The sequence below is a fragment of the Procambarus clarkii genome, chromosome 13, assembly GCF_040958095.1.
Source record: "Procambarus clarkii isolate CNS0578487 chromosome 13, FALCON_Pclarkii_2.0, whole genome shotgun sequence".
Lineage (NCBI taxonomy): Eukaryota > Metazoa > Arthropoda > Malacostraca > Decapoda > Cambaridae > Procambarus > Procambarus clarkii.
This window is the reverse complement of record NC_091162.1, coordinates 21,303,841-21,320,824: the sequence shown is the minus strand read 5'-3', so window position 1 is coordinate 21,320,824 and position 16,984 is coordinate 21,303,841. Positions and strand designations below refer to the sequence as shown.

Below are 16,984 nucleotides of genomic sequence, written 5' to 3'. Positions count from 1 at the left end.
TACATCAACCTCTCTGCCGGCACAGCAGGAGCCGCGGCGACATGCGGAGAAAGAGACAAGTCAGCCAAGTACAGGCAATTAGATCATCGGTACAACTTCGTTCCAATAGGGTCTGAGACCCTAGGCCCATGGGGAGAGTGCAAGAAGGTTTCTTAAGGATCTTGGTTCCAAGCTCATTGACACCACAAGAGACCCTAGAGCAGCAAGTTTTCTCTTTCAGTGCCTCAGTGTCGTGATCCAGAGGAGAGCAGCAAGTTTTCTCTTTCAGTGCCTCAGTGTCGTGATCCAGAGGGGGAATGCTCGCTGCATCCTCGGTTCCTGCCCGGCGTCGGAGGAGTTCGAGGAAATCTACAGCCTCGAGGAATCGACCTTTTTTTTGTGTCCTCTTAATGTTAATTTTTTTTATAAAATCAGATATGTAACTATATATATATATATATATATATATATATATATATATATATATATATATATATATATATATATATATATATATATATATATATATATATATATATATAATATTTATATAAATCTAAGGTTTACAAAGCAGCCATGTCTTTCCCAACAGGTTCAGCAGGGGGCTTTACAGGCCTGAGACCCCAGCACATCAAAGAAATGCTGAACCCGGTGCTTGGAGATGCTGCAAAGGACCTTCTAGTGGAACTTACCAGATTCTCCAACATGTGTTTGGCTGGTGGCATCCCTGAGGACATCAGGCCTGTCTGTTATGGAGCAGCACTCTGTGCTCTAAAGAAGAAGGATAGGGGTATCAGGCCCATTGCCGTTGGCAACACCCTTTGACACCTCGTAGCTAAGGCTGTAGTCAGATCTATCAGCTAGGAAGCAGCACCTTGCTGAAACCTCATCAGCTCGGGTTTGGGATTCCCCTAGGTTGTGAAGCTGCAGCACATGCAGTGCGGGCTTACATTGCTGATCTCCCAGACCAGAAGGCACTAGTAAAGCTTGACTTCAAAAATGCTTTCAATCAAGTCAGATGAGACGCTGTCTTCAGGGCTGTACACAACCATTTCCGTCCCCTTTACCAGTTCATCCGATTGTGCTACAGTGGGGACTCTAAGCTTCTTTTTTGGGGAGCATGAAATAAACTCCTGTGAAAGTGTCCAACAAGGTGACCCCTTAGCACCCCTCCTTTTCTGCCTAGCTATCAAAGAGGTCACCGATTGTCTGACAAGTGAGCTAAACATCTGGTACCTGGATGATGGCACTCTCGCTGGAACCCCGGAAACCATTTTGGAGGATATAAGGAAAATCCAGGAGCAGAGAGCAGCCTTAGGCCTCATTCTCAATGCATCCAAATGTGAAATAATCTCCCGCAACCCAGACATCACTGGGCAAATACAAAATGTTCTTCCAGACATTCTCGTTGTCGAGCTACCGGACTGCGCTCTGCTGGGTGCCCCCATTGGCCCACGAGCAATCGAGGAGGTCCTGGCTGCAAAAATCACTGATCTAAAGAGAATGCTAGACAGGATTGACAAGATTGATGCCCATGATGCTCTCTTTCTCCTCACAAGATGCCTCTCTCTCCCTAAGTTAACCTACTTTCTGAGATGTTCTCCATCCTACAGCAGCCCTAAGTTAAATGTGTATGACACCCTTATGAGGTCCATGCTGGTGAAAGTCCTGAACCTACCATTGGACGACTCAGTGGGAGCAAGCAACCCTTCCTGTAAGACTCGGCGGCCTTGGTGTCCGCACAGCCTCCCAAATTGCTTTACCAGCCTTCCTTTCCTCCTCCCACGCATCGCACGACCTCGTCAGAGATATCTTACCTTCAACCCTGAGAGATTCAGCAGGAATACACGATCCTGCTTTCACTGAATGTTCAAATCAGTGGGATATTCTTGCAGCCCCAGCAACCATTATAGAGCCAACAAAACAACACAGAGTCCGGCTGGAACCACCCTCTAGTGGAAAAAGTAGCTGATGCCATGCTCAGCGCCGCAACATCAGACAAGGAGAAAGCCCGCCTCAGAGCAGTGCGCGCCCTCCATGCAGGAGACTTCCTCATGGCAGTACCCATGTCAGCAATGGGCACGCGCCTAGATCCAGAATCCCTTCGTGTAGCAGTGGCCCTCCGCCTTGGTGCCCCAATTCACACTGAATACAAGTGTATTTGCAACAGGGTGGAAGCAGACCAATACAGACTGCATGGGTTGCATTGCGGAAGCACAAAGAGCTGGCATGCAAGACACAACGAGGTCAATAACATCATCAAGAGAAGCCTCGTCTCAGCTATGTGCCCAGCGGAGAGAGAACCTCGCATCCTAGGGATCCAAAACCCGGATTTCCCCGCACTTCGCCCTGATGGCATCACCATATAGGAAATAAAAAGTTATTTTCTTGGTCCACTTGTGACATTTCCTGGCGAAATGGTAATACTTTACCATTTGATCAAAGTGGTCAGCACCTTTCATGAATTTATTGTAGTCAATAATTGCCTTGGGTTTGTTCACCACAACCTGGTCTAGTCCTTTTGTTCCATCTGGCCTACGAACTCTTTTGCATTTTTGAACTGTCTCTCTCTCATTGTGGAGATTGGTAATCATAGAGACAACTCGGCTGTCTTTCCACAGCAGAATGAAGGTGTTGTCCTTGCTGCGGTAGACTGTGGTATCCATAGCAATCTTAGTCTTGGCCATAAGTTGCAGGTCCTTTGGGGCACCACGTAATAGTCTAATTGTTCCACATGTGTAGACCCCAACTTCTCACAACTTCTCTGTAAGGGTAACTGAGTTGTAATAGTTATCCATATAGAGGTGGTGACCTTTGTTCAATACTGGCCGCATCAACCCAGTAACTGTTTCCATTATCGTTTTACCAATGCCAGAATACACTTCAAAATCATAAATGTAGCCAGATGTTAATTCAGCTAGCATATATAATTTGACGCCATATTTGTCTGGTTTGTTTGGATTGTACACCTTGAACGACAGCCGGCCACGCCATGCCATTGTGCCTTCATCCAAACACAACTCTTTCATTGGGCTATACACTTCTTGAAACCGGTGTTTCAGGTAATCCATCACTGGTGTGTGTGTGTGTGTGTATTTATATTTATATATATATATATATATATATATATATATATATATAATATATAATATATATATATATATATATATATATATATATATATATATATATATATATATATATATATATATATATATATTATGTATGTATGTATGTATGTCGTAGCCTGAACGCACTTCTCAGCCTGCTATACAAGGCCCGATTTGCCTAATAAGCCAAGTTTTCCTGAATTAATATATTTTCTCTAATTATTTTCTTATGAAATGATACAGCTACCCATTTCATTATGTATGAGATCAATTTTTTTTTATTGGAGTTAAAATTAACGTAGATATATGACCGAACCTAACCAACTCTACCTAACCTATCTTTATAGGTTAGGTTTGGTTAGGTAGCCGAAAAAGTTAGGTTAGGTAGTCGAAAAAATATTAATTCATGAAAACTTGGCTTATTGTGCAAATCGGGCCTTGCATAGTAGGCTGAGAAGTGCATTCTGGCTACTAGGTACAACACATATATATGTTGTACCTAGTAGCCAAAACACACTTCTTGGCCTACTATGCAAGGCCTGATTTGCCTAATAAGCAAAATTTTCCAGAATTTACATATTTTTTTATTTATTTTTTCTTATGAAATGATAAAGCTGTCCATTTCATTATGAGATTGTTTTTTATTTTGAGATAAAACTAACATAGAAATATAACCGAACCTAACCAACCCTACCTAACCTATGTTAACCTAACCTAAACAAATATAACTAAGTCAATAATTTATGTTCCTAATATAATATAATGATAATATTTCAAATAAAGTAATTGAAAACAATTAGTTGAAAATAAAGAAAATCACTCGGCCTATTAGGCAAATTGGGCCTTGCATAGTAGACCGAGAAGTGCGTTCTGGCTACTAGGTATGACATATATATACAGTATATATATATATGTTGTGCCTAGTAGCCAGAATGTCATACTTTGCCTACTATGCAAGACCCGATTTGCCTAATAGGCCAAGTTTTCTAGAATTTATATATTTTTCTAATTTTTTTCTTATGGAATGATAAATCTGTCCATTTCATTATGTATGAGTTAATTTGTTTAAATGCGAGTTAAAACTAAAGTAGATATATGACCGAACCTAACCAACCCTACCTAACCTAACCTAACCTAACTTATCTTAGTTTAGATTAGGTTAAGACAACTAAGTGAATTAATTATGGTCTTAATATAAAATAATAATAATAATTCAAATAAACTATTTGGAAAAAAATTATTGAAAACAAAGGAAATCACCCGGCCTATTAGGCAAATCGGGCCTTGCATAGTAGGCCGAGAAGTGCATTCTGGCTACTAGGTACAACACACACACACACGCGCACACACACAACTATGGGGAACTTCGAAATTTTTTTAATGAGTGTAATTGGACAGAATTGTTGCTAGGCAGGGAAGTAAATGTAATGTATGCCAAATTTTTAAAACTATACGAGGAAGGCACACAAACATTCATACCAAAACAGAGATGCAGGGCCAGAAAACAGAATTGGTTCGACAGAAATTGTGAGAGGGCAAGAGACCAAAAGACACAAAAATGGAATCAGTATAGGAAGAGGCCAAACCCCCAAACATACCAGCGATACAAAGATGCGAGAAACAACTATACAGCAGTAAGGAGAGAGGCAGAAAAAAATTTTGAAAAAGGGATAGCAGATAAATGTAAAACAGAACCGGGCCTATTCTACAAATTCATAAACAACAAATTGCAGGTAAAGGATAATATCCAGAGGTTGAAAATGGGAAACAGATTCACGGAAAATGAAAAGAAAATGTGTGAAACATTAAATGAAAAGTTCCAAAGTGTGTTTGTACAAAATGAAATCTTCAGAGAACCAGACACAATAAGAATTCCAGAGAACAACATAGAGCGGATAGAGGTGTCTAGAGATGAAGTGGAAAATATGCTAAAGGAGCTCGGGAAGAACAAAGCAGCTGGCCCAGATGGCGTTTCACCATGGGTTCTGAGAGAATGTGCATCTGAGCTCAGCATTCCACTTCACCTGATCTTTCAGGCATCCCTGTGTACAGGAATCGTAGCAGACGTGTGGAAACAGGCTAACATAGTTCCAATCTACAAAAGTGGCAGCAGGGAAGACCCCCTCAATTATAGACCTGTATCATTGACAAGTGTAATAGTGAAAGTATTGGAAAAGCTAATCAAAACTAAATGGGTAGAACACCTAGAGAGAAATGATATAATATCAGACAGACAGTATGGTTTTCGATCTGGAAGATCCTGTGTATCGAATTTACTCAGTTTCTATGATCGAGCCACAGAGATATTACAGGAAAGAGATGGTTGGGTTGACTGCATCTATCTGGACCTAAAAAAGGCTTTCGACAGAGTTCCACATAAGAGGTTGTTCTGGAAACTGGAAAATATTGGAGGGGTGACAGGTAAGCTTCTATCATGGATGAAAAATTTTCTGACTGATAGAAAATGAGGGCAGTAATCAGAGGCAATGTATCGGAATGGAGAAATGTCACAAGTGGAGTACCACAGGGTTCAGTTCTTGCACCAGTGATGTTTATTGTGTACATAAATGATCTACCAGTTGGTATACAGAATTATATGAACATGTTTGCTGATGATGCTAAGATAATAGGAAGGATAAGAAATTTAGATGATTGTCATGCCCTTCAAGAAGACCTGGACAAAATATGTAGATGGAGCACCACCTGGCAAATGGAATTTAATGTTAATAAATGTCATGTTATGGAATGTGGAATAGGAGAACATAGACCCCATACAACCTATATATTATGTGAGAAATCTTTAAAGAATTCTGATAAAGAAAGAGATCTAGGGGTGGTTCTAGATAGAAAACTATCACCTGAGGACCACATAAAGAATATTGTGCAAGGAGCCTATGCGATGCTTTCTAACTTCAGAATTGCATTTAAATACATGGATGGCGATATACTAAAGAAATTGTTCATGACTTTTGTTAGGCCAAAGCTAGAATATGCAGTTGTTGTGTGGTACCCATATCTTAAGAAGCATTAACAAACTGGAAAAGGTGCAAAGACATGCTACGAAGTGGCTCCCAGAACTGAAGGGCAAGAGCTACGAGGAGAGGTTGGAAGCATTAAACATGCCAAAACTAGAAGACAGAAGAAAAAGAGGTGATATGATCACTACATACAAAATAGTAACAGGAATTGATAAAATCGACAGGGAAGATTTCCTGAGACCTGGCACTTCAAGAACAAGAGGTCATAGATTTAAACTAGCTAAACACAGATGCCGAAGAAATATAAGAAAATTCACCTTCGCAAATAGAGTGGTAGACGGTTGGAATAAGTTAAGTGAGAAGGTGGTGGAGGCCAAGACCGTCAGTATTTTCAAAGCGTTATATGACAAAGAGTGCTGGGAAGACGGGACACCACGAGCGTAGCTCTCATCCTGTAACTACACTTAGGTAATTACACTTAGGTAATTACACACATATATATACAGTGGAACCTCTATTAACGAGTTTTTCCAGTAACGAGCAAGCCACTCGCAGCAAATTTGTCTCTATTGACGAGCTCGCCTCTATTAACGAGTGAAACCACATGGCGCTTCCTAGCGTCTCGCGGGTTCTCGCAAATTCTCGGACGCCTCCGACGCCAGTGTTGTTGTTGTATCTCACACGACAAGCATCCCTATGGATTTATTTGAGCTTTTCTTTGGGTTTTTAGTGGTTTTGCGACTACAATTTGTAACACACGATGTCTCCAAAGAAGCTGCTTGCTAAAGATAGTGTTGTCAAGAGGAAGAAAGACACAATTACTGTGGATTTAAAGAAGGAAATTATAGCAAAGCATGAGTGTGGTGTCTGTGTGATTGATCTCACAAGGAAGTATGGCAGGTCCTCATCAACAATTTACACCATTAGTAAGGGAATGAGGAGGTAAGGGAGGATGCTGCCTCTTCCACTGAGATCAGGGAAGTGTTTGGAATGTTTGAAAAGGTGAACGCATTCTTAGAAAAGCTGCCCTGATAAAGCAGTGACAACCCGGTGTGTAAAAATGTTTAATTAATTTATCACTTTGTGATAACACTTTATGAAAGTGTTATCAGTTTTGCAGGTATATGTCGCTTGAACGTAACACACTTTTTTTCTCTTGAATGCACCCAAACACCGCGCTCAAACGTCATTTGAGCAAATATTTCTATAAAATCCAATTCTTATCCGATTGACTTGGTGATTGTATACATGTTTGCCATGAAATTTCCATTTTCTTTAATAACCACATTGCCTATTTGAGACAACGGCATTGTATTGTATCTTCGTGGTAAGACTATTATATTGTTGACACAACGAGTGTAATCAACGTAGTTTTTTATTTGGTGCTGGTCTAACGCATCCTTGTGTGACATTTGAAATGAAATTTGGGTGAAATTCCCAAGAAGAGAGAGTCCGCCTGACTCAGAGGTGGATTCTCCTTCCACACCATAACCCCTCTCCTCCTTCCCACCTCCCCATCGTCTCCCTCAAGCCAGCAACTACTCTTCATAAGGTAAAGTAAATATTAGAACACTACAACAAAACATTTATATTTACGTGTGCAGTATTATATTTACATAAAAAAGTCATACAAGTATGGATGTTTTTGGGAGTGGAACGGATTAAATTTATTTCCTTTATTTTAAATGGGGAAATTTGTTTCTTAAGACGAGTTTTCCAGGTAATGAGCTCGGTGCCAGAACGGATTAAACTCGTTAATAGAGGTTCCACTGTGTATGTGTATATATATATATATATATATATATATATATATATATATATATATATATATATATATATATATATATATATATATATATATATATATATATATATATATATATATATATATATATATATATATATATATATATATATATATATATATATATATATATATATATATATATATATATATATATATATATATATATATATATATATATATATATATATATATATATATATATATATATATATATATATATATATATATATATATATATATATATATATATATATATATATATATATATATATATATATATATATATATATATATATATATATATATATATATATATATATATATATATATATATATATATATATATATATATATATATATATAAATAAAATAAATTAAATTTTAATGAGGGAAGGGAGTACCACCTCTGGCTAGAAGAAGGGGGACCCATAGCCTCGGAGGAAACCACACACAAGCATTGGAGGCAATGTAGGTCCCCTCCAATACAGTTTCTGTGTGCTTTTCTCCTACCACCTTTTTTTTTTTTTTTTTTTTTTATTTATTTATTGTGTATTTAAAGGTTACAAAACATACAAGACAAATGCCTAAAGGTTATGGATCTCTTGAAGCTCCTCCGCTTCTGGACAGGAACCGAGGACGCAGCAAGCATTTCCCCTCTGGATCGCCACACTGAGACGCTGAAACAAAAAACTGGAAGCCCTTGGGTCTCTGGTGATGTCAATGAGCTTGGAACCCAATTCCTTGAGAAATCCCAAGGCACTCTTGCCCCAGGGGCCATGCGACGCTATGGGAACAAAGAGGTATTGACCTTCTAGTCGCCTGTACTCGAGTGATTTTGCTGTTTCCCTGTGGTTGGCTGCCCCACCTGCCTGATCAGCTCCGAAGTGTACATGGTGTCAGCCAGGGTGGATACACATGTGTAGTCCCACACCAACTGTCTACCCTCTTTCCATGAGTATATGGTGATGCCATCAGGGCGAAATGCAGGGAAATCCGGGTTTTGAATCCCTAGGATGCGAGGTTCTCTCTTCGCTGGGCACCTAGCTGAGACGAGGCTTCTCTTGATGATGTTATTGACCTCGTTGTGTCTTGCATGCCAGCTCTTTGTGCTTCCGCAATGCAACCCATGCAGTCCGTATTGGTCTGCTTCCACCCTGTTGCAAATACACTTGTATTCAGTGTGAATTGGGGCACCAAGGCGGAGGGCCACTGCTACACGAAGGGATTCTGGATCTAGGCGCGTGCCCATTGCTGACATGGGTACTGCCATGAGGAAGTCTCCTGCATGGAGGGCACGCACTGCTCTGAGGCGGGCTTTCTCCTTGTCTGATGTTGCGGCGCTGAGCATGGCATCAGCTACTTTTTCCACTAGAGGGTGGTTCCAGCCGGACTCTTTGTGTTGTTTTGTTGGCTCTGTAATGGTTGCTGGGGCTGCAAGAATATCCCACTTGATTTGAACATTCAGTGAAAGCAGGATCGTGTATTCCTGCTGAATCTCACAGGGTTGCAGGTAAGATATCTCTGACGAGGTCGTGCGATGCGTGGGAGGAGGAAAGGAAGGCTGGTAAAGCAATTTGGGAGGCTGTGCGGACACCAAGGCCGCCGAGTCTTACAGGAAGGGTTGCTTGCTCCCACTGAGTCGTCCAATGGTAGGTTCAGGACTTTCACCAGCATGGACCTCAGAAGGGTGTCATACACATTTAACTTAGGGCTGCTGTAGGATGGAGAACATCTCAGAAAGTAGGTCAACTTAGGGAGAGACAGGCATCTTGTGAGGAGAAAGAGAGCATCATGGGCATCAATCTTGTCAATCCTGTCCAGCATTCTCTTTAGATCAGTGATTTTTGCAGCCAGGACCTCCTCGATTGGTCGTGGGCCAATGGGGGCACCCAGGAGAACGCAGTCCGGTAGCTCGACAACGAGAATGTCTGGAAGAACATTTTGTATTTGCCCAGTGATGTCTGGGTTGTGGGAGATTATTTCACATTTGGATGCATTGAAAATGAGGCCTAAGGCTGCTCCCTGCTCCTGGATTTTCCTTATATCCTCCAAAATGGTTTCCGGGGTTCCAGCGAGAGTGCCATCATCCAGGTACCAGACGTTTAGCTCACTTGTCAGACAATCAGTGACCTCTTTGATAGCTAGGCAGAAAAGGAGGGGTGCTAAGGGATCACCTTGTTGGACACCTTCACAGGAGTTTATTTCATGCTCCCCGAAAAAGAAGCTTAGAGTCCCCACTGTAGCACGATCGGATGAACGGGTAAAGGGGACGGAAATGGTTGTGTACAGCCCTGAAGACAGCGTCTCATCTGACTTGATTGAAAGCATTTTTGAAGTCAAGCTTTACTAGTGCCTTCTGGTCCGGGAGATCAGCAATGTAAGCCCGCACTGCATGTGCTGCAGCTTCACAACCTAGGGGAATCCCAAACCCGAGCTGATGAGGTTTCAGCAAGGTGCTGCTTCCTGGCTGATAGATCTGACTACAGCCTTAGCTACGAGGCGTCGAAGGGTGTTGCCAACGGCAATGGGCCTGATACCCCTATCCTTCTTCTTTAGAGCACAGAGTGCTGCTCCATAAAAGACAGGCCTGATGTCCTCAGGGATGCCGCCAGCCAAACACATGTTGGAGAATCTGGTAAGTTCCACTAGAAGGTCCTTTGCAGCATCTCCAAGCACCGGGTTCAACTTTTTTTGTGTCCACTTAATGTTAATTTTTTGTATAAAATCAGATATATAACTATATATCTATATATATATCTATATATATATATATATATATATATATATATATATATATATATATATATATATATATATATATATATATATATATATATATATCTATATATATATATCTATATATATATATCTATATATATCCATATATCTATATATATATATATATATATATATATCTATATATATATATATATATATATATATATATATATATATATATATAGTTATATATCTGATTTTATACAAAAAATTAACATTAAGAGGACACAAAAAAAGTTCTATTCCTAGAGGCTGTAGATTTCCTCGAACTCCTCCGACGCCGGGCAGGAACCGAGGATGCAGCGAGCATTCCCCCTCTGGATCGCGACACTGAGGCACTGAAAGAGAAAACTTACTGCTCTAGGGTCTCTTGTGGTGTCAATGAGCTTGGAACCAAGATCCTTAAGAATCCCTCTTGCACTCTCCCCATGGGCCTAGGGTCTCAGACCCTATTGGAACGAAGTTGTACCGATGATCTAATTGCCTGTACTTGGCTGACTTGTCTCTTTCTCTGCGTGTCGCCGCGGCTCCTGCTGTGCCGGCAGAGAGGTTGATGTATGTGGTTGCCAGGGTGGATACACAAGTATAGTCCCATGCTAGGTGTCTGCCACCCTTCCACGGTCGCAGTGTGATTCCGTCTGGTCGTCTGGCAAAGCTAACACAGTCACGGTTCAGTAGGTTGCGGGGCTCTCTCTCCGCTGGACACTGAGCAGAGGCAAGGCTTCTTTTAATGATGTCATTGACTTCGTCGTGTCTAGTGTGCCAACCACCAGATTTTCCACAGTGCAGGCCATGCAGTCCATATTCGTCAGCATCTGCCTCGCCACAAATACCCCTATGAACAGTGTGGATAGGGGCAGCAAGGCGGAGAGCGACTGCAATACGGAGCTCCTGCGGATCAAGACGTGTGCCTGTCGCAGACATAGGGACTGCCAAAAGGAAGTCCCCTGCACGGGGAGCCTGCACAGCTGTGAGGCGTGCACGATTACTGGGGGGTTGTTGCTGCCTCCAGCAAAGCTGTGGCTTCTTTGTCTACAATGGGACTGTCCCGACTGGATTGTTTCTTGGCTTTCGGCATGGCTGGTCTGAGTGCTGGGTCTGCCATGGCACCCCATTTCGTGTCGCATTCCGTGTAGTGGGGATCCTGTATCCCTGGTACATCACTCAGAGTGTCAGGTAGAATTTCCTTAACCAGGTCATCTGATGCTGAGGAGGAAGACAGGAAGGCTAGGACAGCAATTTGGGTAGCGGTGTGGACACCCAAGCCACCGAGCCTAACAGGAAGAGTGGCTTGTTTCCACTGGCATTCGTTGAGGGAGAGGTTAACAACTTTTTCCAGCATGGTCTTCAGTAAGAGGTCATACTCTTCAAGCTTTCGGCTGTCGTAAGATGGGGCGCACCTCAGAAAGTAGGTTAGCCTCGGAAGGGATAGGCATTTGATGAGATAAAAAGCATCGTGGGCATCGATGTCACCTATTCTGTCTTCCATCCTCCTAAGGTCTGCGATTTTCTTGTCAAGGATCTCCTCAATGGCGTTAGACCCGATGGGGGCTCCAAGGAGGGTGCTGTTCTCGGCCCTAATGACATGGGCTCCAGGCAAGGCAGACCTTATTCTAGCTACGATGTCTGGGTTGGAAGAGACTACTTCACACTTGGAAGAATTCAGGACAAGACCCAGGCTTACTTCTTGCTCCCTCATTTTCCTGATATCTGCCAAGAGATGGTCTACGGTGCCAGCTATAGTGCCATCATCCAAAAACCAGATGCTGGACAAGCTTTCGGTGATTTCTTTTAAGACTAAGCAGAAAAGAAGGGGAGCAAGAGGATCACCTTGCTGAACACCTTCACATGATCTGATTTCATGTTCACCAAAGAGCAGGAAAAAAATAACGGAACTGCTTATGCAGACACGAATTTCCCGTCAAAGAAGGAATAATTTATATAGGGAGATTGAGGAAATCGAGCGGAAATTGAAACACTCATATGAAACTGAAGAAAGGCAGTTTGAACAGAAAGCAATTCAGGAAATAAAGAAAAATCCAAAATATTTCTTCTCATATGTGAAATCAAAAGCAAAAACCACTGCCATTATTGGACCTATTCGTACAAGTGAAGGTTCATACACGGAAGATGACAAAGAAATTAGTGAAATCCTAAAAAAGTAGTATGAGGACATGTTTAGCACTCCAATAAACAACATGAAGGTGGAAGATCCAGACAATTTCTTTATGCGGGATATTCAAACCTCTGTAAATATAACTGATATAAGCACGAGCGCACTAAATTTTGAAAGAGAAATTGAAAACATGCCCCAGGTCCAGACTCATGGAATTCAATATTTATAAAGAAATGCAAAGTGCTGGTAGCACAGGCACTCAGTATAGTGTGGAGGAAGAGCTTGGACACGGGGGAGATACCAGATGCACTTAAAGTAGCAGACATAGCCCCTCTACACAAGGGAGGGAGCAAAGCATTGGCAAAGAATTATAGACCAGTTGCACTAACATCGCACATCATAAAAGTATTTGAGAGAGTGATTAGGAGTCAGGTCACCAATTTCATGGAGACCAATGACCTTCACAACCCAGGCCAACATGGATTTCGAGCGGGAAGATCGTGCCTCTCACAGCTACTTGAGCACTACGACAAAGTCACTGAGGCATTAGAAGAAAAACAGAATGCTTATGTGATATACACGGACTTCGCAAAGGCTTTCAATAAATGTGACCGTGGCGTGATAGCACACAAAATGAAGTCAATGGGAATAACCGGTAAAGTAGGACGCTGGATACTCAGTTTTCTGTCAAACAGGACTCGGCGAGTAACGGTCAACCATATAAAATCTAGTCCAAGTGCAGTTAAAAGCTCTGTACCTCAGGTTAGAGTCCTTGCACTGCTGCTTTTCCTTATTCTCATATCAGATATAGACAAAAATACAAGTCACAGCTTCGTATCATCCTTTGCAGATGACACAAAAATCAGTATGAAAATTACCTCGGCTGAAGACATTGAAAAACTTCAAGATGATATTAATAAAGTTTTCGACTGGGCATCAGAAAATAACATGATGTTTAACAGCGATAAATTCCAGGTACTCAGGTACGGTAAAAATGAGGACCTTAAACATAATACAGAGTACAAAACACAATCAAATGTACCCATAGTAGGAAAACAGCATGTAAAGGATTTGGGAATAATAATGTCTGACGACCTAACGTTTAAGGAGCATAACCAAGCAAATATTGCGACAGCCAGAAAAATGATAGGATGGATTACGAGAACTTTCAAATCCAGGGATCCCATCACAATGGTTGTACTCTTCAAGGCACTTGTGTTGTCCCATCTTGAGTACTGCTCAGTACTCACTTCCCCCTTCAGAGCTGGAGAGATTGCTGAAATAGAGGGAATACAGAGAACATATATGGCACGCATAGACGCAATAAAGCACCTAAATTATTGGGATCGTCTCAAAGCCCTCCAAATGTACTCACTAGAAAGAAGACGAGAGAGATATTAAATAATATACACCTGGAAGATACTGGAGGGCCAAGTACCAAATCTACACAGAAAAATAACAACATACTGGAGTGAACAATATGGAAGAAAATGTAGAATAGAACCAGTGAAGAGCAGAGGTGCCATAGGCACAATCAGAGAACACTGTATAAACATCAGAGGTCCGCGGTTGTTCAACGTCCTCCCAGCAAGCATAAGAAATATTGCCGGAATAACCGTGGACATCTTTAAGAGGAAACTAGATTTATTCCTCCAAGGAGTGCCGGACCAACCGGGCTGTGGTGGGTATGTGGGCCTGCAGCCGCTCCAAGCAACAGCCTAGTGGACCAAACTCTCACAATTCAAGCCTGGCCTCGGGCCGGGCTTGGGGAGTAGAAGAACTCCCAGAACCCCATCAACCAGGTACTTTTTAGTTTTCTGGGTCTCCCTGAAGGTGGCTGCCCCGCCTCCCTCAGTTGTGCTGTAAGGTAGATAGGTATCAGCCAATGTAGATGCACACGTGTAGTCCCACACGACCAGTTTACCTTCCCTCCACGGCTGCAGGGTGACTCCATCTGGGCGTTTTTGGCTGTTGTCAGGCCTGCACAACTGAGGTTCCCTTTGTGCTGGGCACCCAGCTGAAGCCAAACTTCTCTTGATGATGTCATTGACTGCTTCATGTCTGGCAATCTTTCCCTGTGTCTTACGACAGATGAGACCATGGCTGCCGTACTGGTCTGCCCGTGCATGGCCGCAAATACACCGGTGCTCGGTGGAGATAGGGGTGGCAAGGCGCAGGGCAACACCAATACTTAGGGTCCAATGGTCCAGGCGGGTGCCCAAGGCGGAATTAGGGACTGCCAACAGGAAGTCCTCGGCATGGGGCACTTGCACAGCTAGAAGACGCGCTTTGTCCTTCCTGGAAGCTGCCTCCAGCAATCATGTGGCGATGTTTTCCACTATGGGGCTATCCCATTTGGACTGTTTGCAGTCATTTGGAAAAGTCGGTCAAGGATGAGAGTTGACAAGAGTGTCCCACTGACCGGCTCCTTCGCGAATTTGGGATCATGAATCCCAATGGAGTCTCTTAGGTATTCCGGTAGTATTTCCTTAACTAATTCACCTGTTGCACTGGTCAAGGATAAGAATGCCGGCAATGCTAACTGTGTCGCCTTGTGAATACCTATTCCCCTGAGTCTAACTGGGAGCGTTGCTTGGTCCCATTGGTCATCTTGCAGGGAGAGGTTTAACACTTTCACGGTTATTGACCTTAGGAGTGTCATATTCTGTTAATTTTGGGCTGTCGAAGGAGGGAGCACACCATAGGAAATAGGTCAGTCTGGGCAAAGCCAGGCACCTTGTGAGAAGGTACAAAGCATCGTGGGCGTCCAAAGCCCCTATTCTTCCCTACATCCTCCTCAGGGTCGTTCAGCTTTTCTTCAAGGACTACCTCAATAGCGCTCGAGCCCAGAGGTGCCCCTAGTAGCACACTGTCGGTGGGAGCGATCACTTGGGCTCCTGGCAATATGATTTGCACTGCATCTATGGTTGGTTGGCTAGATGAGATGATTTCACACTTTAATGGGTTTAGGGTGAGTCCTAACTCCTCTCCCTTAGATTTCACCAGTTGTAGATCTTCTAGCAGGGACTCCTGTGTCCCTACCAGGGTGCCATCGTCCAGGAACCAGATGTTGAGTTCGCTGGCCAACCTGCTTGTGACCTCTTTAAGAGCCATGCAAAAAAGAAAAGGGGCAAGTGGGTCTTCCTGCTGGACACCTGCAGAAACAACTTCATGCTCCCCAAACAGCAGCGTTGATTCCCTACTGTACCCTGCTGAGACGAAGGGGAGTAGAGAAGGATAGCTTGTTCGACCTGCTTCCAGTACCACATTCCTTTTTACCTGGTTGAAGGCATTTTTAAAGTCTAATTTAATTAATGCCTCATTTTCTGGGAGGTGCTTGATATAGGCTTGTGCTGCATAAGCTGCTGCTTCACAGCCATGGGGACACCAAAACCTAGTTGATGGGGTCGAAGCATCGTTGCAGCGTCTATGCTAATTTTTCTGACAGCTTCCCTAGCAACAAGGCGCCGAAGTGTGTTACCCACGGCAATGGGTCCGACTCCACCATCCTTCTTCTTAAGGACACAAAGGGATGCTCCAAAGAAAAAGGGTTTTATTGTATCTGGGATCAAACCAGAGAGGCAGTCGTTGACAAACTTCGTGACCTCTGACAATAGTGTTTCGGCAACTTCTCCGAGAACTGGGTTTGTCATCTCCTTGAGGTGCTGAGGTCTTACTCCAGTGAATCCCCCTGCCGAGCCTGGCGGAAATGACATGATGGCTTTGTATACCTCTGACGCTTAGAGGAATAGAGGTCCCATGTCTGGGACATTTGTGTCCTGAGCAGTGGGTTCCCACAGTACTCTAGGAGGGTGCTTTTCTCTCAGTGAGTTGGCGGTAGCGGGATTTCTAGGGGCGATTGTGTCTTCGCTGGTAAGTAACCTAATTGCTCCTACTGTGTTGCCCTCTTCAATTTTTTTGGTCACTTGTGTTCCTAGTTTAAAATTGTCATTGGAACTCTTGGGTCTGCCACGGTGATTTTTGCGTTGAGGAGGGATGGGGATCAAGTTGTCAGCTCTGGGGAAATTACTTATTGCCCTAGTGACTGATGAGGCTAGTGACTTGCCTCCTCTTGCAGGTACGCCTAAGCAAATATTGCCAAACAGGAGCAAATTATGCCATGCTTTGATGGTGGCCGCAGCATTAAGATTTGCAGACCGTTCATTCACTTTCCTTAAATGGTCTGTGTATTTTCCTGCTGCAAATGGGCGTGCAT

The 16,984-nt window shown here is 42.7% G+C and overlaps 2 protein-coding genes across 4 annotated transcripts in view; one reads left to right on the top strand and one right to left on the bottom strand.

Annotated features, from left to right (window-relative positions):
- LOC123757247 (uncharacterized) overlaps nucleotides 1–16,984 on the top strand; it is a 153,318-nt gene that overhangs the window by 79,631 nt on the left and 56,703 nt on the right. Inside the window, exon 6 of one of the 3 annotated variants that reach the window (XR_011228384.1) lies at nucleotides 572–660. The exons of the other annotated variants lie outside the window; for them this stretch is intronic. The gene's annotated coding sequence lies outside the window, so the exon portion shown is untranslated. Of the gene's footprint in view, nucleotides 1–571; nucleotides 661–16,984 lie in introns of those variants that run through there. 3 annotated transcript variants of the gene reach the window in all.
- LOC138364386 (piggyBac transposable element-derived protein 4-like) lies at nucleotides 2,292–2,666 on the bottom strand. The gene has a single exon (XM_069324004.1). It carries the CDS (start codon nucleotides 2,664–2,666, stop codon nucleotides 2,292–2,294), a length of 375 nt encoding a protein of 124 aa, XP_069180105.1.